The following is a 26260-nucleotide window of genomic DNA, read 5'->3' as shown; positions in this document are numbered from 1 at the left end:
TGCGAGCTCCATCTCTGTAACACCCTGCCTGGTAGGAACTGCCCTTGTTCCTCTTTTATAGTTGAGAGAACCGACAACCAGGGTAACGAGCTGCCACGCTCAAAGTCGCACAGCTGGCAAACGGGCCACCTGCTTCCGGACCCAGGTCCCTCACTTCGCCACCGTGCCTGCTGTTCCCCGGTGGCGTTCTGTCCAGGGCTGGTGAGTCCGTACCTGTCTGCGTGCCTGAGTTAAGTCGTGCTATACTCATGCAGCACCTGTCTATAGGGTGAGTGACTATAAAAGGAGAAAATGAAGGAGGTCAGCGTATTCTTATGGTATGTTCATAACCTGTTCTTACCTGCTGCCTCCTTCCTGGGGGCTACTCTAAGGCTCTGGGTGGGGTGGCTGCTGTGGACATAACAGCCGGCCCAGATATGGCTGTAGAATAGCAGGGCTGGCCTTGGGCATCTTGGCTTCAGCTGTGGGCTGGCGGCAGGGACAGCTGCTGGGCTTAGGTATAGTCTCCCCTTTGCTGGCCTCAGAGCAATAGGAGTTGGTGGACGTCGAAGGAATGTCTGGCCTGTTCTCATGCAGATCCATCACTAGGCCTCATGTGGCCTTTCTGCAGAGGCCAGCGTGGGACAGAGCTGCTGTCCACAGTTAGGGTTGCTCTAGTCTGTGGCTGTTGAGCGGTCATGGACGAGGTAACCACCCCTGAGGGAAAGAGGAGGGGGCAGAAAGAGACAGTGGGCCCTAACGCCATTGAGAATATATTCTAAGGAAAGCAATGTGGAAGAAGGAGCCAGGTGTTGGAGTCCCACCTGGTAGTGACTCCCAGCTCTGCCTTTATTAACCGTGTGAAGTCAGCCAGGTGCAGCTCAGTGGCTATGAGCTTGTGCTTTGGGGCTAGACTGCTTGGGTGCAAATGCCAGTTCCTCCACTCACTGTAATGCAATGACCTTGGGTGCCCTGCTTAACCATTGTGTGCCTCGATCTCCCAATCTGGGGTTGGCGTGTGATGGTTTCAAAGAGTTAATGTGACGCACTTAAGGCTCAACCCGGAGTCAGAGTTCAGCAACCATTTATCTAGTTTTGTGGTACATTTCAACTAAATTACAGAATCAGCACATTTCCTCCCAGGTCCTTCAGGACGAGTGTCATCAGCCAGAGTCCAACAGAGTTCAGTATTTGTTCAAGTTCTTTTTAAGGTAGAATTTTAATAGAATGATACACACATATCTTAAACATATCATTTGATGTGACAAATAACATATTTTGCTTCTTGTAACATCAGTTTTCTTGCTATCAGTGGTTTTTCTTCCAACTGACCCTGACAAGTTCTTGTCCCGTGGGCTCTGCTGCTGGCATCTGGTGTGTCCTGTTACCAGGAAGCTCCTACTCAAGGGGCAGGGCTGGGTCTGGTGGCGCCTTCCCTCCATGCAGGGGGGCAGAAGACACAGGCTCTTCCAAGACCCAAACTGAGATTTCTAGTCTAAGAAGCTGGAAAAGTAGACATGCATTTACCAAGAAAGATAGTGCTGACCCGGGGAGAAGCAGGTCGAGGGAGGGAACAGAGTTTGTGTAGGTCTGTTTCGTGTGAGATACTCATTAGAGCAGCTGGGGAGGCCAGTGGGAGTTTCAGGGTTGGGGATAACATTGAGCATCAGCAGCATGGAGATGATAATTAAAGCTGGGGAAGTAGATGGTGTCAAGGTCAAGAAGGGAAGAGGATGAAGACTGAGCCCCAGGCACTCCCAAATGTAGAGGTCGGGAAGATGACGGGGAACCAGCAAAGGGGCCTGAGCAGCTAAAGACAGGAGAGACAAGAGGGCGTCAGCCGTTTCAAAGACTGCTGCAACTTCTTTCTCTGCCTTTTCCCTCTTCGTACCATCTTTGTTATTGCTCTAGAACCAGTTGTCCCAAGAGTAGCGCCTTCATTCTGTTCCAAACCCGTGATAGTCACATGCAGGAGGGGGGCTTCAGTCCAAACTCCTTGACCTGCCGTGCAAGACCCTGCACGATGGGGCTTGTTCTCCCTTCCCTGGCTCGTTCACCTTCCCCTGTCCCCAGCACCCTCCCCCCACTCACTGCAGCCCAGCCTGGGCTCCCCACTGCCCTGCAAACCTCCCCCCTTTCTCAGCATGTCATTTCTTCTATCTGTCCAAGTCCCCAGCCTCAGTTCCCCACTCGTGGTGCATCTCCTGGAGGTCCCTTTCTTGACTGAGGTCACTCATCTGTTCTTTCTCCAAATGTCCACAGTAGCCTCAGGTAGCGCCAAACAATCTCGCATTTATTGTGTCTGTTTTCTTCTTCTCTGGTCCCCAGCAGACAATGGCTTCCTGAGGTTTGGGGACCTGGGCCTGCATCCCACAGACATCTCACCAGTCCTTACGTACCTTAGGCATGTCTTAGAGGGAGAGCATTCATATTCTACCACAGAGCACGCCACAGAGACCTGGAAGAATTGATGCGGGACTGGGTGTTGAGTGTGGACCCTGGGACCAGAGGCTAGGTTCTCACCCTTGTTGATTGCCACGCCGAGCCACTGGCCCTTCCCGAGCTCTGCTTTTCTCATCTATCAAATGATGCGGACTGTGCCTAAGTCAGGGTCATTGTAAGAACAAAGTGAGATGCCTGTCTCATAACATGCTTAGAACAGTTTTATTACTGTCGCTATTACTAATGCCATCATTACTGTAGGGAGGCACAGGCGTCAACAAAGGTGGGGCTGAGTTGGCTCTGTTCGGGTGAAGCAAAGTGTTTGCCTCTCCCGCTGGCACTCACAGCCTGACTTCGGGGAACCCAAGTGTTAGACAGGGTAATGCCAGGAGGCATGAACAGCACCTGGGCACAGCCCAGGCCTCGAGTGCTTATAACTTCTAAAGCAGGTTCCAATATGAACCTACTTACAGGCCAAGGGCAAACTGTTTGCAAATGAAACTGTCCCCGAAAATCCAAACCCTGTGGTTACCAGTTAGCGTACTTATAAGGGGGGAGAGTATCCACTCGAGATGGAAGGGCAGGACAGAGAGAGACGGAATGGTTCTTAGAGGAATTACTATTTTTTTTTTTTTTTGAGGGGAAGCAAGGAGAATAGGGTATCTTTTTCCATTTCCTTTCTGTAAATTTCTGAGATTAGCAAGTGATGTGTAATTGTTACTCAGGAATGACTGGGCGTGATCCAGATATAGGAGAGAGCCGGGCCACGTCGGGTCAGACAAGATTCAGCTCCTGCCCAGAGCGGCCCCTAAAGTCTCCATGAAGAGCCCTCCTGGCCGACCCCCTCACAGAGAACCCCCACGGCTAGAACCCCAGGTGGCTGTGTCTCTCAGGAGTGCCCGCAGCACTGCCCTGCAGGGGTGAGGCTGTGAGGCCAGGGCCCCAGGGCAAGGCCCCCACTGGCAGGTGGGTGGCAGTTTGGATCTGAAAACTCTCCCTCCTGCGGTTTGGAAGCAAGCTGTTTTTGCACATGGTAACCCAGTAACAGGGGCTTCCTGCCCAGGTTCAGATAAGCGGCTAGTCCTGAGAGCCAGTAAGGCTGCAGAGCCATATCAGGAAGTACAGTGGCACGTCCCTGGCACTAGCGCGCTGCCCCAGTGAGCTGGCCTGCAGGTCAATGTGCCCAGAGGGCTGCTGCTACTAGGGAGACAGCACCATGTGTGACCTCCCGTTGCCCGGCCCACTGCCAGGGCCACTGGCTCACCAGAGACAGCCTGCACTATCCAAGCCCAAACTCTCACTGCTGTGGTACTGGCCAGCGTGGCTTTTTAGGACTTGCACAGGCTCAAGCTCTGCTCCGTCCAGCGTATTAACTTCCACCCTGGGGAAGCACATGTAGCTCAGCCTGTGCACCGCTTGGTTCTTCCGTGCAGAGGCCCTGTGAACGCAGCCTAGACCCCAGCCACAGTGTGCTCCCGGCAGGGAAGGAGTGAAGTCACCTCACTTTATCCTGACCTCATCCCTAAGGTCAGGCTTCACTGTCAGACAAGTGGATAAGAACACACACCTTGGGCTGGGCGCGGTGGCTCATGCCTGTAATCCTAGCACTCTGGGAGGCTGAAGCAGGAGGATCGCTTGAGGTCAGGAGTTTGAGCCCGGCCTGAGCAAAAGTGAGACCCTGTCTCTAATAAAAATAGAAAAAATTACCTGGGCATGTGGTGTGCACCTATAGTCTCAGGTACTCAGGAGGCTGAGGCAGGAGGATCTCTTGAGCCAGGAGTTTGAGGTTGCTGTGAGCTAGGCTAATGCCACGGCACTCTAGCCCAGGTAACAGCAAGAATCTATTTCAAAAAAACCACACACACACCCCTTACCCACACTGCCCGAGTTTGAATCCAAACTTGACTGCTTGCTTCTTGTGTGAACTTGGAGAAATATCCTACCCTCTTTGTCTCCACTTCTTAACCCCAAACTGGGGATAACATAAGGGTTCCCTGAGCGAGCTGCTTAGTGTTTCCGTGCCTTTGTTTTCTCACTTATAAGGCAGAGATGATAATAACACCTTCGTAGGGCAGTTGCCAGGAAAAAGTGCACAAGGCGATTAGGACGGTGCCGGCAAGGAGAAGGCGCTGGACGCAGTGCAGTTTAGAAATTACAACCATCCTTGCAGATGCGGTGCCGGGCAGTGCAGACCGGCTGGGAAAGGGCAGCCCTGGTCAAGCGCCGGCTTCCTGAGCCCCACCTCACGGCAGCGTCTGCACCCGCCCCTCCCAGGGAAGGCAGAGGCAGATTCAGAAGCAGAAATCCAGCCTGCAGATCCAGACTGCCAACCCTGGCTTAGCCCCCAGTCCCCTCGGCGTCTCCCTCTGGGGACTGAATCCCTCGCACATTCTTGACACAGCCCCAGCACGCCCACCCAGTGCCAGGCTGGCATGGGGCGGCAGGAAGATGCGCCTGTCATCCAGACGTGGGTTGTGCCTGCCAGGCCCCTCCACGCGGCAGCAGGAGTCGTGTGCGCCCCGACTATGGGCGGGTCAGCCATCATCCTCCCCGTCTGCCCCTCAGTAAATCAAGAGCTGGTGTTTCCATGTGCTGTTTGTCTCTCCCCTTTGCTATCGCGGAGGCCTAAACACTGCGGAGCTTATCTATACAATGGATTTCCTGCTGGCGTTGGATCTGCCCCGCTCCCCACGGGGTAATAATTTACGTCGCCTGAACACACAGATATGCTGACGTCCGAGATGCTGGTGGCCTTGGCAGACCCCGGCTCCCCCAGCCTGGGTGGGAATCTGCAGGCGTTAACCCCGGCTGACGTGAGCCAAACATCCCAGTTACGGATGGAGAGCCAGACTGGGTGGGCAGGGAGAGGGGGGAAGTTCGTTCATCCGTCAGCTATCCATGAAGGCCTTCCATGTGCCAGGCCTGGTCCCGGGCTCTGAGCAGGCAGCGGTACGGAGGACACCAGGCATGTTTGAGGAGTGCTCAGTCTGGCTGTGGGTCAGACACAGCTACGTGTGGCACGCACAGCTTAATTCTGGGGTAGCAGCGAGGACAGGGCCCGTGGGAGGACGGGGGGAGGTGCGTGCAATCTAATTTGGGGGCTTCAGGAAGGCTCGAGGGCCCAGTTTTAACGAACAGCTTTTCTTCCTTGGCACCGAGGCTTCAGCAGCCATTGCCCGGTGGGTCTGGGGAGAGTGGGGTGCTCCTCTGGGTTGAGGTATCACAACTCTTGGCCTCAGTGGTCTGTGTAGACCCTGCCCAATGTCCAGAGCATCACCCGTGGGCATGCCCGGCAAGTCCCCTTCTCACCTGCTCCCCTGCCCAGGCGTGTAGCTGCCATGGCATTGGGCCTCCTGTCAGAACGCCCAGTTCCCATGTTAATCATAACAAGCGTGTTCCGAGAGGAGCCTGCCCGGCCCCTGCCCACAAGCCCTCTCTCCAGCCTTGATAACATCTGCACCGAATTTTCTCCCTTTATATAATTAGGCCCATTGGTATTTGCTTTGACTTTAGATTATGGTATGACTGGCATCTCTGAAATTTCAGGCCCGAAATCTGTGCTGGGGCCCAGGATGGTGGGAAAACCGAGCTTTCACTGATGGGATTTTAGGTTTAGCCAGGAGGGTTAGAAACAGCACAGCGGCTACTGTCCGGCAGGTGGGAAAGGGATCTTCCGCCTGGCCGGGGAGCAGTGCTGGGTTAGGCCCGGTGGGGAGAAGGATGCAGAGGGTTCCTCTCCCTCCCTCCTGCCTCTTTTCACCCCACATCCTCCCACCCCTTCTCCAGCCCTTGCCCTGGAGAGACAGAACCCAGCAAAGATGGGAAAGATGCAGTAACTGCAAAGAAATGCAGTGAATCTAGACTTAACCCCAAAGCAAACCTCACAAGTGTCAGGGTTTGGAGTTGTGCTTTGAAATGACCCGTCATTGTCTGGCTATGTCCGCCAAGGAGCTGTCTGGGGAGTGAGATAAGGAGGGGGGCTGGGATGGGGGGGTTGGTTCTCTCCCAAGGCTCCATCCAGAGAGGAAGCAAGTGGGCTTGCACACCCACTCGCTCCCTGACGTCTCTGAGCTGGATCTCAGCGGTGACTTCATTTCCCCTAATTAGGTATCCACAAACTCCCTGGAAGGTTCCAGCCATCAAGCCACACTGATTATGATGTGGGAGCTTCTGATATGCTTGTTTGCACTTTCCCTTTGGGACCCGGGAGGCCCAGCTGAGTGATAACTGGATGATGGAATATTTGCTAGGGGAAGGGGAATGTATTTTTTTAAGATAAGATTTGCTCTCAAGCAGAAGGGAGGTTTCCAGATGCTTCTGCATTGTCAAGGAGTAAGGAGTGGGGGCAGGTCTCCTTGCCTGTTGCCTTGCTGGGGGTAGTCTCAGCTATTTAGAGCCCCCCCCCACACCCCGTGAACTAAGTATTACCATTTTCCTCTGGTTTTAGACAGTATTGGTGCTCCTCATGAGATTTTGTTTGAATGGAAGGGCTGTTGCCCAGTGAAATTAGCTAGGTCATTGTGTATTTTCCCTGGAGAAGGACCCTTGCCTTATTAGACATGCAACGTCCATTGAGGACCTGATGCAGAACTTGTATGGAATCCTGTTTTGTCACTTCTGCCCATGTGGGCCTAGTGCCAACAGGACCAAGACCGTACTCCTCTTGGCATTTAAGATCTTCAGCATCTGGCTTCAGACTAACTCTCACCTCTTTCTGTCCTTCCCTTCTCTTCTCCCACAGTATCCTCCTCTCCATCCACCTTGAATTTCTTTCTCTTTCTCTTTGAATGGGCTGTCCCTCTGTGAAGTCTTTTCCAGCCTACCAGGCAGGATTAGTTTTTCCCCTTCTGGGCTCTAAATAGAACCAACCATACGAGGTTCTAGTTATTTATTTCACAAGTCTGAATTTACCTCTAACCTGAGAGTTCCTAGAAGACAGGGACTGGATCTTAGCAATAAGAATCACATTTATACTGGTGTGTGCCAAGCTCTGTACCATATGATTTTTTTAATAGAATTTTTTATTAAGGCATAATTCACATACTATAGCATTTACCCTTTTAAAGTATATAATTCAGTGGTTTTAGCATTTTTAAAAAATTTTGGAATCATCACCACTAATTGCATAACATTCCAAAAAGAAACCCTGTACCCATGAGTGACTACTCCCATTCATCCCTCCCCCAATCCCTGGCACCCACTAATCTACTTTCTATCTCATGGATTTTCCTATCCTGGACATTTCGTCTAAATGGAATCATACAGTATTACATTTGTGTCCTTTTGTGTCTGATTTCTTTCACTTAGCACAATGCTTTCAAGGTTCATCCATATATTAGAACTGCCTTTCTTTTTAGAGCTGAATGATATCCCATTGTATGGATATACCACATTTTGTTTATTCATCAGGTAATTGCCAATTGGCTTATTTATAATTTCAGGCTGTTCTGAATAATGCTGCCATCAACATTCATGTTTAGGGTTTTATGTGAATGTATGTTTTCATTTCTCTTAGGCATATATACCTGGAAGTAGCATTGATGGCTCATATGGTACTTCTGTGTTTAACTTTTGGAGAAATGGCCAAACTGTTCTAAGGCATCTGCACCATTTTACATTCCCATCAGCAATATATGAAGGTTGCAGTTTCTCCATATCTTCACCCACAACTTGCTATTCTCTGTCTATTTTATTATAGCCACGCTAGTGGGTGTGAAGTGCTATCTATCTCACTGTGGCTTTGATTTGCATTTCCCTCCTGGCTAAAGGTGCTGAGAATCTTTTCATGTACTGACCATTTGTATATCTTCTTTGAAGAAATGTCTAATCAAATACTTTGCCACTTCTTTAATAGGGCTATTTGTATTTTTATTGTTTAGTTGTAAAAATTCTTTACATATTTTGGATTCAAGTCTCTTGTCAGATACACAATTTGCAAATATTTTCTCCCATCTGTGGTGCTATCTTTTCCCTTTCTTTCTTTCTTTTTTTTTTTTGAGACAGAGTCTCACTCTGTTGCCCAGGCTAGAGTGCTATGCTGTCAGCCTAGCTCACAGTAACCTCAAACTCCTGGGCTCAAGCGATCCTCCTGCCTCAGCCTCCTGAGTAGCTGAGACTACAGGCATGTGCCACCATGCCTGGCTAATTTTTTCTATATATTTTTAGTTGTCTAGATAATTTCTTTCTATTTTTAGTAGAGACAGGGTCTCACTCTTGCTCAGACTGGTCTTGAACTCCTGACCTTGAGCAATCCTACCACCTCAGCCTCCCAGAGTGCTAGGATTACAGGCGTGAGCCACCTCGCCTGGCCTCACTTTCTTAATAGTAGCTTTTGAAGCACCAAAGTTTTAATTTTGATGAAGTCTACTCAATTTTTCCTTTTTTTCCTTTATCAATTTTTCCTTTTGTTGCTTGTGCTCTCTGGTGTTATATCTAAGAAACTATTGCCTAATCCAAGATCAAAAAAGGTGTACCACATGCTTTTTAAGTGTACCCTTATTTATAAAAACCCTATGAGGAAAGGGTAGTAGACCCATTTCACAGATGAGGCAATGCTGCATCGAATGCCAGAGCTGCAACTTAACCCCAGTTCCATTTGCCTCTGAACCTCATGTGCCTCCTCCCCAAGTTCCTTTACTTCTTCATCCCTCACAGGGCTTGCTTGGTACAGTGACTAGTGCCTGGTAGGCCCACTGGTGCTGTACCTGGACAGGTGCACTGGTTGCACATACTGGCTGATTTGGGTGGATTGGGGTTTGCACCCCATCACACTGCTGACGAGGGGTTCGTGTCTGTGATGCTCAAGGTCACTGAAGGTCTCTTTCCTCTCTCACCTCCACAGTGTCTCATCGTCGGGGGAGGACCATGCGGCTTGCGCACTGCCATTGAACTTGCCTACCTGGGAGCCAAGGTGGTTGTGGTGGAGAAGAGGGACACCTTCTCCCGGAACAACGTGCTACACCTCTGGCCTTTCACCATCCATGATCTGCGGGGCCTGGGAGCCAAGAAGTTCTATGGGAAGTTCTGCGCTGGCTCCATTGACCATATCAGTGAGTAGAGCCAGTGGTGGGACCCCATGAGGGGAGGGGCAGACCCTGGGTGGAACACATCTCTGTACACCTAGGAGTCCCCAGCTTGTTCCATCTTGCAAGTCCCTGGGGGCTCCAAATATCCAACTAACAGACACTCAGTGAAATGCCTTATCCAGCCCTGTGCTCTGCCCCTCTAGGCTGTAAGCACCATGAGGTCAGGGACTGTGGCATGTCTTAACCACCAGGCTATCTTCTTCAGGGCATAAAAGAGTGCATGACACATAGCAGGTGCTTGCTAAACATCTGTGGAATGAATGAATGAAATACAGAAAACAGAGGCAGAAGTAAATAGCAGGGTCTGCTCCCTCGGGGAACTCACCAAAATTGTGTCAGTAATAAAACGTGCTTTACTTAGAATTAGTCACACTTGCTAAAGGAGTTCAGAGGAGGGAGCCACACAAAGCCATGAAATGAGCCAGATAGTTGAGACCCTCTGTGTAAAGGAGTTTGGATATCGGGCTGCGGTGCTGGGGGGCATGGCAAGTTTTAGAACAGAGGAATGATACATTTCAATCTATGTTTCCTAACAGATCCCATACCAAAGTTTTTAAAACTTGGGCTTTAAAAAGAAAGAGAACATTATGATGAAACTTTAGCTAGACTAGGAAGGAAAATAGAGCACATGATTTCACGTCCTACCTAGGCCATCTCTGAATGCTTATGTGGGGCGAGATGCATGCAGAGGCCCTTCTGCTCTGTCACCACTTAAGCCTGGGTCTCTGGGGGCAAGATCTGTGCAGACAGGCTTTGGGAAGGTCAGCTTTGCAGGAAGGAGTTCTTAGCCATTTTATGTACAGTTGAGTCTTTAAACAACACAAGTTTGAACTGCATGAGTCCATTTATACACAAATTTTTTTTTCAACCAAATGCAGGTCAAAAATACAGTATTTCTAGAAAGCAAAACCCGCATGTTAGGAGGGCTGATTTTTCCTATGCTCACGTTCTGCAGGGCTGACTGTGGAATGATTATGCATGACTATGTAGCTCAGTCGCCCATGTAAGTCAAAGAGGTTAACACTGCAGGGACACTTCAAGGGTTTGAACAGATCTGGGTCTAAAATCTGTCTCATCCATTTCTGTCCGACTTTAGAGTCAAGTTCTTTACCCCCTTTAAGCCTCAATTTTATCTCCTGTAAAATGTAATTAATTTCTGTCTCCCAAAATTGCTGAGAAGATTAAATGAGGGTGAGTTTGCAATGTGCTTAGCACTACGCCTGGCCCATAGTAGGTGCTCAGGAAAGCGCTTTGTGTGCAGTGAATAAGCGGCAGCCACGGTCCCCAAACTCCAGGATGCGGGGCTGCTTCTCTCAAACCATGTTTCGCCGTGGGGGTGGGTGGGAGGAGAGCCCTGGGAGCTGTGTTCTTACGAGGACAAGACTCGATGGGAAAAGGGACTGGGGTTTGGGCGGGAATGACTGGAGAGAATTATCAGCCACATAGGGTGTAATTTATTCAGACACAGGAGAATTTACCAGCAGTGGCTCCAGAGTTTATTCCCACTTTGGGATGAGAAAATTCTAGGAGTCCAACGGAAAGAAATTTGGATTTGCCCAGAAAGCTACCACGTCAGCTTTCAGGAGGTTGTCCACCACCCACGGAGGAATGTGTGCCGGTCACCAATTTAGAATGACGACACTGAGCGCCACGTTCTCATCAAGTCTTCTTCTTGAGGGCCAGAGCTTGGCGCCAGCTGGCCTCGCGAGGGCCCTGGGTGGTGGGGCTGGCTTCCTGGCCCAGAGCCCCCCCCTCCTCGGCGGGGCTCTCATTTAACCAACCCAGTCCTTGGAAAGACTGCAGCCTGCAGAAGTGCTGGAAGGAATCTGGAAATGAGACTGAGATGGTCAGAATGATCATTGTCAGGGGTAGCTCCAGTACTGGTGAGAAGGAAGGCAAGAAGAATTTATTGAGCACCTACTGTGTGCTGGAAGTGGACTAAGAACTTGAAATTCTAAGGAGAGGCCAGGCCTCCCCTGGAAGGAAGGAAGTTCATGGTGGGGCATGGATTGGGCCCTTTAAAACCCAGCTGGTTGCTTCCTTTCAGCCCAGCGTGTCTCCAGCCCTGGCTCATGCTCAGCATTGCTCAGCAGTTCGAAAATGTCCCATGTTAGCATCCTCCTCCAGGTCCCACTGCTCCGTTCCAAACCCCAGCACGGCCTCCTGGTTCTGAGCAGATGGCCTCCCTCCTGAGCTATGGGGAAGAGAAAAGCCATTGGCGGTGCTCCCAGGCCACCCCCGCTTCCCTCCTCTGCCACCAGAGTACCATTCCTTCCTCTCACTATGTCAGAGCAGAGCTGGCCACTCCCTCCCAACTCCAGTTTCTCCGGCTTCCTTCCCTGCTTTCCACCTGCCCCGTCACTGAGTCTTCCTGCTCCTCACCTCAAGCTGGCCCTCCAGCCCTCCACTGTTGCACCGTTACCTTTCCTTGCCTCAAAGTATTTCTTCTAGAAAGAGGAAATGTAGACTTGGTCTGCGCCTTCCATTCACACCTCCTTCCACTGCAGTCTGATCTCTCCCGACCACCATGCTAAAGAGATTTTCACAAAGATCTCCAGAAGTTTCCTAACTCCCAAGTGCCCTGCCTCTTGCCACCTTCATAGTCCTTAATGTCTCCATGGGATTTGATATTCTTGGTCCCTCCTCTCTTGGCTTTCAGGACCCCAGCACAGGCCCTGTTCTGGCTCTACCACCCCCCACTGTATCCTACCCATCCTGTTCACCTGTGTTTCCTCTGTTAGAGGGTGTGCTCCATGTCTCCGGTGCCTAGCGTGGCACCTGGCACGTGTAGATGCTCAATAATGTGAGATGAGCTACGCCCACTGAATACGCAGGGGCCCACGGGAAGTTAACAACTTCTCACTCTGCAGAAAAGTACTTGGAGGTGTATGCATTTGTACTGAATGGCTGGAGGCAAGGTAGGAAAATGAGGTTCCACTCACTGGGGGAGTTTCAAAGAGTGAATAGGAGATGGAGAGCCATGACCCAGCTCTGTGGGGAGAATTTCCCACCCCACCCTCACCCCTGGCTGGCTGAGAGCTGAGGGACAGGCCCCATATGATGAGCCACTGATCGCTGACTTGACTTACAGCCCTTTCTCTCTGTTTGTCTACTCCTCCTTCCATCTTTATCTCATCAAATCCAGAGCCCAGCTCAGGAAGGAGTCGGAGACAGAGCCTCCCTTGTTATAGCATCGTCTAAGGGCTAGAGCCGGGTCTTGGAACCGGACAGACCTGGGTCCACTTTCTCTTTTTGCTACTGTGTGGCCTTGAACAAGTCCCTTAACCTTGTCAAGCCTCAATTTCTCATCTCTAAAACGAGAATAATAATGCTCCTGAAGGGCCACTGTCAGGGTTAAATGAGAAAGCGCAAAGTGTGGGCATATGATTAGCACTCAAGACCATCGCTGTGGGCAGGTTGCCGTGTTCACAGGCCACTGAGCAGCGTGGTTACGTGGCACTCTGCACGCAGAAGGACTCGGCCTTGTCACCCACACTTCATCTCTCTTCCCTTCCTTCCTACCAGGTATTCGCCAACTGCAGCTCATCCTGTTCAAGGTGGCCCTGATGCTGGGTGTTGAAATCCACGTGAATGTGGAGTTTGTGAAGGTTCTAGAGCCTCCTGAAGATCAAGAAAATCAAAGTACAGTATCATTTCCCCTTTCTGTCTGGAAATCAGATATTGCAAAATGGAAATCACATTCGCAGCTCTCAGAGGATGTTTCTCTGAAAGTTATTTTTACCAGGAGCCAATTGGCATAATTCCACCGACGGGTGTTTTACCCTTTTCCCCATTGCTGTCACTTTACGTTTGCTCTTCAGCTCCCAGGGGATTTATTATTCAGCTATTAAACCTACAGCTTGGTTACCCTGTACTTAGGGGATGCTACTTTGGCAAGTGAAATCTGATTGATAAGTATTAAATAGAAGACATAGGTTTGGTTGTTTAATAAAATTCATTCACATGTTCTTCAATCTGTGTGCATTCACACATAGATATGTGGGTGCACTTGTACCCATGGATATTTTTAAATCCAGTAAAAAGTGAAGATTCTAGAGCAACTATGACATAAGATTTAAGATATTATGAGTATATAATATTTTTTAACTTTATTGAAGTATAATTTATAAACTATAATACTCATAAAGGTATGTCTTAGTAATGTTTGTCTTTTTTCTTTTAGTATGTTTCTCTAAATTCTGATCTTTTGCACATAACACTGTCAGAGTTTGCTCATGATCTCTCTGCATCTTACCATCCAATCTGCTGCTGCCTGGGAAGGGCTTTGAGTTTGGGGCCAGCTTAGTGTCAAAGACTTTGCAGTCTCCTGCTGAGGAGGGTGCACCTGTGATTTCTCCTGTCCTCTGCCCAGAATATTTGAGAATTTAGGGGAGACTTTAGCAGGACAGCCTTTGTTGTTTCCTATTCAGACACTGTGTGCTCTTAACCTTTCCAGACTTCTAGTGGATGGTAAATCTTAATTTTGGGTAAACAGCCAGGCTTCACCTGAAAATGTGTTCATAAAAGACAGTGTACTGTGCAAGAGAACATTCGGAGTACTTTGAGCATAGAAACTCAAACTGATTTCATCGCACCCTGCACCTTGTCTCGGGTCTATTGCCATGGAAGGCACTGCGGAATGTGGGAGAATATGAAGAGACATGGGGCAATCTGTTCAGGAAAAGACGGAACAAGTGAGACTAGTCTGAGAACCATTGAGGGCAGACTCCCAGCACAGGCCGGTAAAACCAGGCATGTAGTTGGTGTTGCTGGTTTACTTTGTCCTGGTTGACTGATACTAAAGCCAGAAGAACGCCAGGCAGAGTGAGAATCTGGACTGCTCTTGGCCTTTCCTCCAGAGGCTCGGCCTGGGGCGCATGTACCTGGTTGCACTGGCCATTCCTTGTGGCCAGCAGCGAAGGGGTGTGACCACTCTCTCTCTCCACCTCTGCCGACTCACCTCATTTTTCTGTCCCGGTAGAAATCGGCTGGCGGGCAGAATTCCTCCCTGCAGAACATCCTCTGTCGGAGTTCGAGTTTGATGTCATCATTGGTGCTGATGGCCGCAGGAACACCCTGGAAGGTTAAGATTCTTCTTCTTGGGGTGGGCTGAGGGGACGGAGTGGGAGGGCTGTATCAAGGAGCAGGTGGAGACAGGCGGGCAGGACGGCAGATGCCAAAGCTGGATGGGGGTCTGGACGGAAGGGCAGCAGGCCGTCCTGTCCTGTCCTTCCTTAGTAGAGTGGCCTATCCTCCTGTGAGGCTCAGACTTTAGAGGACAGCCGTTTCACTCTGTCTGAACCTCGGTTTTCTCAATGGTAGATAGCAGAACCCCTCCCCCAGGGTGTTGTTATGAGGGCTGAGAAAAGGGGCTAGCATGTAAAAATGCTTTATAGAGATAAAGTGCCGTGGGAAAAACCAGCATCCATTTATTGAGCACCTGCTGACGCGCAGACCGTGGTGCTAAGCACTCCCACATACTTCTTCTGGAATAAATGTTTGGTACTATTAGTGGTACTAGTTTACTGCTGAGTATACTGCTACTACTTGTACTTGAACGAGTGGCCCATCTCTTTTCCTAACTTTTAAGCACACCGCTGCTGGGCAGTTAGGCAAGTCATGCCGAATTGTCAAGGTGCAAAGGCCACGCTTCTCTGAGTTCCAAAGCTGGAAGCATAACATGCTTTCTGGGGGTAAGATCCAGTTAGTTGAGGGAAAAACCCCATTGCCGGAAGTGCTGCAGTCGCCTCCAGCCTGGCCCCAAGAAGAACCAGGCCACAGGCCACACTAATTGATATGAATGGCACTAATTAGAGACCATGGGCTGTAAACAGCGTGACCCTAGTGGCTTCTCTTACACTAGGGGCAGTTCTGCCTTTTGAACTTGCTCCTCAAGGGCCACAGGCTGCACGTGCCTGACCAGGAGGGCACATCCTCTGAGGACAGGACATGCTCCCTGAAACAGGCTCAGAAAACGTAGACAACTAAGAATGTGTCACCACCTGGCCCAGAGCCTTCCCATCTGCCATGAAACCAGGGCTGGTGGCCACTCCCCTTCTTGCTTCCCTTCCCTCCCCACCTCCCCACCATCCATAACCCACATCTGACAGGGAGTGTTTAAGCTGCCAGCCTGGATGTTGTGCTGTTAAAACTTATGGTCACTATGGTGGTTTGGTTAAAGTGTACATTGGAATATTTGAAAATCCAGGATCCATTGTCAGCTTGAGTATCAGTTCTGCATTTCACAAACGTGGAAAAAAGGGCGGGAAGAGTGGGGCTCTTACACCACTGGGGGCCCCGTGAGTAGACCACAGCAGGGTTTACCAGTATCGGCACCATCGACATTTGGGGCCACCTTGTTCTTTGTCTCGAGGGCCATCCTGTGCATTGTAGGGTGTCGAGCAGCACCCCTGGCCTCTACCCACTAGTGGCGCCCCCAAGTGTGACAACCAGAACTGTCTCCACACATTGCCCAGTGGCCCTGGGCGTGAGATCAGCCCCAGTTGAGAAATATTAGACTAGAGAATCATTTCTCACCCTTTGACAAAAGGTCAAATGAAAGATGATGTAAAGGTAGGGTATTAAATAGAAACCCAAGGTTTTCAGTCAAAGGGATTTTGACAGGGTGACTGAGAATCGGCGTGAGGCTGGAGTACGGGTGAGCACATGTGAGGGCTTCCCAAAGGTGTCTGAGGAAAGGTTACCTCTGGAGAGTCTGCACCTGTAGACCAGCACCTGGCGTTGCGCAAAGTGCATGGCATGCCCGGGGCTGGGGGACCCAGGATGCAGGGTGGTCAGACGCCAGCAAAGGAGGACTAGGAGGGAGATCCTCTGTTGAGAAGTGACCATCTGCTGTGATCCATCTGCAATCTGCTGCCATTCAAAAGCAATTTCAATATACATCATTGGAAACAATAAGAATTCTGAAGAATTAGAGTGCTAAATTAATTGCAAGTTAGAATTCTGTCAATAGATGGGATATGTTATATATTTGTTGAGCATCTACTAAGTGCCAGTCACTGGGGATTGGTGTGTCCATTTCCTGGGGCTCCCTAACAAAGTACCACACACTAAGTGGCTTGACCAGCAGAAATGTATTGCCTCACAGCTCTGGAGGCTGGAAGGCCAGGATCAAGGTGTTTGAAGGGTTGGTTCCTTCTGAAGGCTGTGAGGAAGGATCTATTCCATGCCCCTCTCCTAGCATCTGGTGGTTCACTGGCAACCTTTGGTGTTCCGTGGCTTCTAGAAGCATCTTCGTGATCTCTGCCTTCAACTTCACATGGTGTTCTTCCTGTGTACGTTTGTCTCCAGATGTTCCCTTTTTTATAAGCACACCAGTCCTATTGGATGAGGGCCCATCCTACTCCTGTATGACCTCATCTTAACTAGTTCCATCTGCAGTGACCCTATTTCCAAATCGCAAAGCCACATTCTGAGGTATTGGAGGTTAGGACTTCAACATGAATTTCTCAGTAAACAAACAAGCCACACATCAGGTGGTGGCAGGAGGGTAGAGACATTCAACATGAATTTGGGGGTGCATCTCCATAACGATTGGAGATACAAAGAAAATTTGTTAAAATCCCTGTCCTGCAGAAATTCAATTGAATAATAGTACTTTTCAAAGAGGAAAAAAAAACCATGAAAAATACTAACAAAGTAGTTTTTATCCTTTAAGTTCAAAGCATATATGTGTCTCTCATGAGAGTTATCTAGCGACAATGCCCAAAACTTCTTTGAAAGGGTGAGCCCTGAGGTGACCTGTTGGGCAGGATCACTTTAGCCTTTTGTTTGTTGGGGCCTAACCAGGACCTAGAGATCTTACAAAAGGACAAGGTTCCACTGACTGAAAGGCCGCTGGTGACTTGCTCCTCCTTGGGAAGGAACCCTAGCATGTCTGCCTGCTCCTGTTCTCTGGAGACCTAGAACTTTGTTTCCGCGGGCCTGGGCGGCATCTGAGAATAGCTTCCTCAGGACTTTTTCAGTCTTCACATCAAATCCAGGAGATAGACCCACCTCCTCCTTTCTCCTCGTGCAGGGTTCAGAAGAAAAGAATTCCGTGGGAAGCTGGCTATCGCAATCACCGCCAACTTCATAAACAGAAACAGCACGGCCGAGGCCAAGGTGGAGGAGATTAGCGGCGTGGCTTTCATCTTCAATCAGAAGTTTTTTCAGGACCTCAAAGAAGAAACAGGTGGGACCCTCATCTTTCTCCAGCCAGGGCATTGTCCGAGGTTTCTGAAGTGCAAGGTGGCGGGGGGGGGGGGGGGGGGGGGACAGTGCGTAGTGGCTTTCCAGGCTCTTGGAACACTCTGATGGGGAGGAAGCAGAGCCTTCTCCTGAGGATAGGTGATTTATGGGCAGGATTCCTTCAAAGATAAGAGAGATCCTTGAGGGAAAGTTCTGGATGTTGTACATGAAAATAGACACTAGATTAAATAAATGAGAATTTATTTACGCTGTAGACATTTTCTAAGTGCCCACCACATGCCAATTCTCGATATTGTGGGGTATCAAGTGGAGGCTGGCTTGATCCCTCCCAAAGCAGCTCCCTGTCCAGGGAGAGAGACCCGCATGAACCACCTTAAGGCAGGAGATTAGCACCATGTCCAAGGTCAGTGTGGTGCTCGGGGAGCACTCGGAGAGGGGAGCCAGCACCTGCAGGCGGGACCTGAGAAGCCCAGGTGCTTTCCTGCATCACACCAGCTGCATTTCTTCATGAGGACGTCCAGGGCCACTCTGTGAACGTGACACTTACTGCCATCAGTTGTCACCCAGCTGTGGGCCTAGAGGATAGAAGGTTTTGATTCATTCACTCCACAAATGTTTATTGAATGCCTACTCTATGGCAGGGCCTGAGATAGAGCAGTGAGCAAAACCGAAATCCCTCTGTCCTGGAGCTTATACTATTCCACAGGGGCAGACAGTCAGTAAACAAATAAGCCACACATCAGGTGGTGACAGGAGGGTAGAGAAAAACTCAACAGGGTGAGGGGAAGGAGAGGGATGAATTGCCTATTCCCTATAAAGTCGATTCCACAGTTTTTCCTTTCTTTTTAGCTGATTAAAAATATATCCTTCTTTTTGAAAAGGCAGTGTAACAACAGTGTTAAGTAAAGTCTTTACACACGATCTGACCACCTAGCACAGGAATGGACTTCAGGGTCGTGAGCTCCTTTTCTGCGATTTGCCACCCGCGAGCTTGCTTTTCACGTGGCTCTAGCTCTATCCATGGTGTCCCTGCTCTTTGTTGTTCTGTTGTTCTCATTCCGCATCACGTTCTAAACATGGTGCTCCTGACGGTCAGTGTTAGGGGCTGCAGCATGTCTCACCACGTAGATGTATTGTCACCACCTAAGCATTTGACCCAGAGATGGGCAAACTGTGGCCACAGTTTTTGCATCGCCTTGGGGCTAAGAATGGTTTTATATTTTTAAAGGGCTAAAGAAAAAAATCAAAAGAATAATATGTTGTGACACATGAAAATTATACAAAATACAAATTTCAATGTACAAAATGAAGGTTGATTATAACACAGCCTCGCCCATTTCTGCACATTGTCGCCTGTGGCCGATAGTGACTATCTGGCCCTTTACAGAAACATTCGCTGACCTCTGATTCAGGCCTTCCGGTTATTTACTGTTACAGATAAAGCTGCTTCTGTTAAATTCTTTCTTTAAGATCATTTTCTAGAGCTGGGACTCGTTGGCGAGTGAGACTGTGTCTCTTGCTAGCCACAGCGATGTGTGCCCATCATGTGGCCCTCTGAGTTTCACCACAGTTGCATTATTTTTTTTTTTAAGCTTTAATATTTCCTTCCAGCATATAATGTTCTTCTGAATGATTTAAGAATTCTCCAACCCTCCCCTCCCTTCCAAGAACATAAATACTTACACCACCAAATATAAATTGTGACAGGACATTGAGTATGTTTCCCCACGTTTCAATGAGCTTCCTTTAAGCTCTGCTGTGGTTGTCACCTTCAGCCATTGTTTCACGATGGTGTCCTCGCACACCAACAGCTGTGAATTTCCTCTGATTCTCGGGGGCCTCTGCACTGATGGCCGTTTCCTATTTAACAGTAATAAAGCTGTTGCCATGGTTACCCAGCACGCCTTGTGTTGCATGCCGATGTCACCACGCCCTGTGTCTGTTCCTTTCTCTCCTTTCAAATAAGCTAAAGGCAGTCATTCTCAAACTGGAACACGACTCAGACCGCCTAGAGAGCTTGTTCAAACACAGAATTCTGGCTCTGTCCCCAGGGTTTTGATTCAGTAGGTCTGGGCTGGGGCCTTGATCATTTGCATTTCTGTTAAGTTCTCAGTTGCTGCTGCTGCTGCTGCTACTGCTACTGGCCAGAGACCACCTTTTGAGATCCACGAAGCTGAGCTCTCATCTCCATAGCTTGGTTTTCAATGCAAGAAATGCAGAAACTTAGTTTATAAAGTGTTTTGCAATTGGTAGAAACCTGAGTTGTTCCTACCACTGCACCTAGGTTTTCACATGTGAACAGGGAAATGATAGAAACATTCTTTAGGATGGTCTTTGGAGAATTCCCCCAGTTCCATGCAGCTGTGGCCATGGGGAAGGCATGCTGGACAGGACTTGGAGTCAGATCCCAGCTGTCTCAGTGCTTAGATGCCACGGCCATGGCCAGCACTTGGCCTTTCTGCAACAGTTACCCAGATCTAACTTAGGAATACTGGTCTACAACCCCTATGCACCATGCACATTGTGAGTTTTAAAAGAAATAGTGTCTTTGTTGAACTGTAAAAGCTAGCTACTTTGACTTGGGTAAATTCTGGCACTCTATTTTATCCTTTCTAGCCTTGTGTGTCTTAAAAACTTGCCGAACATGAATATGCTGCAGATAAATAATGAGATCTGTAATGAGGCAAAATGTAGTTCCTGGCACACGTTTGGTGTGAGGAAGAAACACTGAGTCTACAAATGCTTCTTGTTTTCAGGGATTGATCTAGAGAACATTGTTTACTACAAGGACTGCACCCACTACTTTGTCATGACAGCCAAGAAGCAGAGCCTGCTCGACAAAGGTGTCATCATTAATGTACGTACCTCTTGGCTGTGATTTCCCAACTATCTTTTCCTTTGTGACCTGGGCTGGCAGCATCGGCAGGTGTGGGAGCAGATGTCCTCCCGCCAGAGACTGAGCAAGGGGAGGAGAGGGCAGGGACCACCTGCCTACCACTGTCCTTCCCTCGATGTTGCCGGAGTGCTGGGTGAAGAGCCCAGGCCCATACACATAGAGAAGTCTCTGCAGAGCATGTGCGGTGCTGTTAACATATTACTACATCAGCGGAGCTTTTGCTGCCCAAGACTCACTCAGCCTTGCCCCTTCTCTGGGAGGTCACGTGTCATCTGGAGGCAGAGGGGGCTCCTTGTCCTAGTGGGACATAGAGATGCTTTTGCTTGTGAATTTCACCCTATGAGCCTTCATCATGGTATGGAGGGAAGCTCACTATTCATGCAGTCAAAAAGATGCAAGCTGCATCTTGGCTGTGCCATGTACTCACTCAGATCATGGGCAAACTGAGCCCAAGCCTTGTCATCTACAAAATAAGAACAACAGTTTATGTCTGAAAGTTTATGCTCCTTGGAAGAAGCAAATAAACACACACACAGCACCTAGCACAGTGCTGTGCATGGTGGGTTGGTAGATCCCTCTGTAACTCTCAGCCTTGTTTGGACACCGGCTTTTTGTCCTGCTGGCTTCCTGGCTGCTGCTCCGTGGCTTTGCCTCTTCTTGCACCAACACAGAGAAGGGTTGGAAGGGAGAAACATGGTGTGGTGGTCCCTGGCTGGAAGCTTCTATGGTCAGGTTTTCAGCCCTTCCAGAGCCCCTGTCATTGTCGCTGCTGCTGCATCCTCCAGATAAGGATCCTGCAGTGCAGGGTCAGCCTGCTCTGGGGTGTCAGCCTGGGCCCGGGCAGTGCGGTACCCATTCATCACTGCTTGTCAGAGAAGAATGTGTCTATCTTCTCGCCTGCTGGTGCTGGCAGCCGGCCGGGCGGCATTAGTAACCCAGCCCTCCCCTGGGCCGCCTCCTCCTCAGCCCAGGCCTTCGCTGAGAGCTGCCTTGTGGGCAGAGGCTGTGGACAAGGACGGGGTGGAGCTGGCCGGGCGCCCCCAAATGGCCAGGCGGTGGGCTTCAGCACATGGTGCTCACTGCCGACTGGTCAGTCTGGGGGAGGCGGATCCCCTTCTTCCCCCTGCCCTGCAGGCATCCCTCCAGAAGTCACCTCCTGAGTCTGGGGCTGACTGTTGGAGAGCGAAGGGTCATCCTGGGGTGCAGGTGCAGTGGGCGCTGGGCAGAGGTGGGGCTGGGCAGGCAGGTGAAGTTTGCCCGGATTCATGCTCCACTGGCTGAGTTGTCCAGCCCCCTGGGATGCGAAGATGACCTTTAGTCGTCCCAGGGTGTTTGCCCAGGCAGTGACACGTTCTCATGGACACTCGGTTGCTTGGCAGTTGGCAGAGCCCCTCCAGGCCCCGTGGTTGTCCTCGCCAAGGCCTTCTTTTCTCCCTCAGAGGACTCCGGGGCTCCTCCTGAGCTGGTGCTGAGGGGCCTCAAATACTAAGTGGGAGCTGTCTTCTAGAAATCGGAGGCCTTAGGCTGGACGTGGGAGAAATGGATGCCCATTTGGGTCAGGAGCTGTGGCCCAAGCCTCTGAGTTTCCAGCCACACTCTGTAGCATATAGCTGGCCTGTGAGCCACTTAAGTTCACATTCTCCGTTTGCTTTCCAAGAAATGGCAGGTCCTCTCTGTTCTCCTCTCTTTGTGTGGATCAGCATCTTCCTATGGGCACACAGAAAGTGCTGAGTAAATGTTGATGACTGACCAGCCTCTGAGCAAGGAGTTTTCCTTTCCTGCTTCCCCATCGATTCCAGCTGCTCTCTGGGCTTCTTCCCATGGCCACTGAAGGGAGTAAAGTTTCTTCTCCAGAAACAGTGTGTTTGGGCTCCCAGCTGTGTCCATCTTTCTGTTCCCCACCAGGAGGATGTCCCATCCCAGAGCCTCCTTGGGCCCCTGCCTCTGCTGGCCACTCATGCATGGGCTGGGATTCCCGGGCCAGCAGGCCTGCTGTCAGCGTGCTGTGGACACTTGGCTGCTGGGCGAGGCATGGTTGGTGCACAAACGGCAGCCTCTTGTTGCTGATCCTCACCCCCACCCCCATGGAGCATGTGGGCATCGCCGACCTCCTCTGCCAGCCTCCAGCCTCTTCCCCGCTCAACACTTGGGGAGGCTGCTATTCTTATGCGGCCCAGCCCCACTCATGTTCCCTGCTTCCCTCCGCACTACCCTCCCCCCCACCTCTCTGTCCAGGACCCAACCTCCCCCAGGACCACAGGCCTGTGGCGAGTGGGCCCAGGTGCATCCCCGTGCCTCCTTTGTCTTCATGCAGGATGACATCTCTGGGCCTGCCTGCTTCACTTAGAACCTGTTTCCTGTCCCTTTCCCCGACTTTTGTCCTCTCATGCCATTCTCACCTCCTCCCTATAGTTCTGCTCCTCCTGCCCTCCACCACTCACCTGGGACCCTCCAGCCCCTCGGAGGCCCCGCCGCAGCCGAGGGCCAGGTGGGCTGTCATACAGGTCTGGCCCAGAGGCCTGCTCCCTCCGCCAGGTCCTCACACTGCTGTGGGGGCGTCCACACCAGGCAGTTTCATGTCACCCACGACCCCACCTCAGGGATGTTGCTTTGAGCAGGGGTGTGTTTGAGACCGCCCCCTTCACTCATCCTCCGTCTCTCTGCACACCTTCAGGGGGGGACAGGATCCTTGGCTGCAGCAACGGGGGTGGGAAAGACCACCAGAGAACAGGACCCCCATCCTGGACACCAGGACCTGACAAAGGGCTCTCGGACCAATGCTGGGCACACTTCAGGGCATGTGGTTTGGATGTAGACATTTTAGAATTTTTAAAACAGGGTATTTGAAGTCATGGTGATTCAGAAAATTGAGATACTAGGTCACTCTGGTTGTAGATAGACCTTGTAGATGTGGTGCCTTGGGTAGGTCTAGGTGCACGTCAGCATATCCTGTGTTTTGTGCCATCATGAATTGCTGGGGCCAGGAATTCCCATGCATTGAACACTTCCCACATGCCTGGCATGGGGTTAGGGATTTCACATATGCAGTCTCCTTCAATCTACATCTGTGAAATAGATTTTGTTATAACCACTTTACAAATGAGAAGATGAAGACTCAGAAAAGTTAAATAACTTGCCCAAATTTATAGCTAGTAAATAGCAGAGGTGGACTTTGACCTGTCGCTCTTGCTGACCCCCAAATCTGTGCTCACCATGCACACTGGTCCTCTCTACCTCCAGGTCTCTGTGATTTTTTTGTCACCTTTGGGAAAGGTGGTCTTTTTAGTTCCTTTAGCCAGATGGTGAGCATCTTGGACTCTGGGGATACGCCAACCTTTCCTACTTCCTTCAGTCCCTGACATCCTGCGGTTCATTGCCAGTATCCCTCCAGGATGGACATCCTCGTTCTCTTAGCTCAGGGTTCTCCACCCCCAGCAGGGAAGTCTAACAATTAACACCATGAGCAAAGCCCCAAGCCTTGAGCAGCCTCCCTTGGCCTGTCAAGAAAAGGGGTAACTGATTCTGGAGAGAAAATCTGAGTTATGCCGAGTACCAGTTTTTTCCTGGTCTTGTTTGACCACTAAACACAGCATATCCGGACCGTGTTAGCTTAGCTCAATTCATTATGAAGTCACACTTACTGATTTGCTCTTGGTCTTTTAACTGTATTGGAAGTTACGGTGAGAACCAGCCACACAAAACGTGCTTGTCGCTTGCTCCAAGACCGTTATCAAGTCCGCTGTTCATTACAACTCTCAGGGTTCTCTGTTGAAATTCCTACATGAGACAGATCTTTTAGAATTTAGTGCCAGGAAAAAATTGCCTCCCCTGAGGAATTTCTATGCTTCCTTCTTTCTGATAAGGAGAGCCCTGTAATGTATCACGTTTCCCTTTTGCCCTGGATGCCGGGAAGCTCAGTGCCAAACTCCATGCTTAATCGCAATCATGTTAACCCCAACAGCTGGCTCATTTATTTCCTCTTTATTCCCTTGGCCCTGATTTTCTATTTTTTGTTTTGATTAGCTTCATCGTAGAGACCCACCCCAAGTCCTTTTGCTGAGTGGCTGATGCAGACTAGCCCTTTAGAGGAGCAGGTTACTATACCGTGTTTTGATCTCCCCCAGGACTACATCGACACAGAGATGCTGCTGTGTGCAGAGAACGTGAACCAAGACAACCTCCTCTCCTATGCCCGGGAAGCTGCAGACTTTGCCACTAACTACCAGCTGCCATCCTTAGACTTTGCCAGGAACCACTACGGGCAGCCCGACGTGGCCATGTTTGACTTTACCTCCATGTACGCCTCGGAGAATGCGGCCCTGGTGCGGGAGCGGCAGGCACACCAGCTGCTCGTGGCCCTCGTGGGTGACAGCTTGCTCGAGGTACCGCCTGCATTCGGAGCCCCCTCATTCCTGCACCGAGACAGATCCTGCAGTTATATTCTGGCAGGCAGCATCTGCTGTCATGCAACGGGGGAAGGACAGGCTCCCAGCCAGTTGGCAGGGCTCTGCCAAGCCCGCCCGGGCCTCGGAGCCTGCCCTGCTAAATTCGGAGGAGCCTGTTCTGCCTGTGTGGAGGTGGGACAGCTTTCTCTTCCAGCCATGGGTTCTTCTGTGCTCACTTCCTGGTTGAAGTTCAAAATCGGGCAGCCCTGGTCTAGACCACATGGGCTGTCCTTCTCAGAGTGTGCAGACCTTCAGCTGGGCCAAGACTCCTTTCTCATGTGGGTGGCCCTGTGTGGTCTTTGGAGAGGCGTGTGGGCTCCAAAGTCCAGAAAATCTGTCAGTGCGAGGACTCGTAGATTAAATAAATGTTTTCAAAAGGGCTACATTTTTATCTTTAATGCAAGCATTGATCAAAACATGTTTATGTATTTACCGCAAGTTATGAGTTGAATTCCAAACCACACTTTTGGCACTTCTGGAAGAGGTTAGTTATCACTTAGCCTTGAATTAGCCCTTGGGCACTGCTGGGCAAGGACCACTGTACGTGGACTTGAACTGAAATTCCTTAGTGAGCATTCAGCACCCACCCTGCTTCTGGCCCAGCCTCCCTCCCCAGTGTGACTTCTCTCCACACTCCCCCCATGCTCTGTGCTACACCCCAACCAGAGGGCTGTTCTTCCAACATTTTCCAGCCACTATGCCTTTGCCCACACTATTCCCTAGTGTGTCAGGGGCAGAATCCTATCCATTCTTTAAGATTGGTTTAATGCTGCTCTTTTTTCTTTTTTTTTTTTTTTTTCTTGAGACAGTCTCACTCTGTTGCCCAGGCTAAAGGGCAGTGGCACCATCATAGCTCACTGCAACCTCAAACTCCTGGGCTCAAGCAATCCTCCTGCCCCAGCCTCCTGGTAGCTGGGATTACAGGTGTGCACCACCACACCCAGCTCATTTTAATATTTTTTGTAGAGATGGGGATCTCACTGTGTTGCTCAGGCTGGCCTTAAACTCCTAGCCTCAAGTGATCCCACCATCTCAGCCTCCCAAAGTGCTGGGGTTATAGGCGTAAGCCACCTGACCAATGCCACTCTTTCATGAAGCATGCTCTGATTTCCATCTCCCTCTCCCAGGGTGGGAATTGCCTCACCTTTTCTGAGCCCTAAAGCAGTTTTGCTGTACCTGTGTCACAGCTCCCTTTGCATTTG

At 50.2% G+C, this 26260-nt stretch overlaps 1 protein-coding gene across 10 annotated transcripts in view; it reads left to right on the top strand.

The window, feature by feature from the left end:
* LOC105859950 (F-actin-monooxygenase MICAL2) overlaps positions 1-26260 on the top strand; it is a 154822-nt gene that overhangs the window by 78959 nt on the left and 49603 nt on the right. For all 10 annotated transcript variants that reach the window (XR_002223646.2, XM_076002169.1, XM_076002173.1 and 7 more), the window contains exons 4-9: positions 9263-9470; positions 13032-13148; positions 14488-14589; positions 17545-17700; positions 20474-20574; positions 24738-24995. Coding sequence is in view for 9 of the 10 variants with exons in the window: in XM_076002169.1 (XP_075858284.1) it covers positions 9263-9470; positions 13032-13148; positions 14488-14589; positions 17545-17700; positions 20474-20574; positions 24738-24995 (942 nt within the window). In the remaining variant the exon portion in view is untranslated. The remainder of the gene's footprint in view (positions 1-9262; positions 9471-13031; positions 13149-14487; positions 14590-17544; positions 17701-20473; positions 20575-24737; positions 24996-26260) is intronic.

The sequence above is a fragment of the Microcebus murinus genome, chromosome 4 (assembly GCF_040939455.1).
Source record: "Microcebus murinus isolate Inina chromosome 4, M.murinus_Inina_mat1.0, whole genome shotgun sequence".
NCBI lineage: Eukaryota > Metazoa > Chordata > Mammalia > Primates > Cheirogaleidae > Microcebus > Microcebus murinus.
Note: the sequence above shows the minus strand (reverse complement) of the source record. Positions and strands in the feature narration are given on the sequence as shown.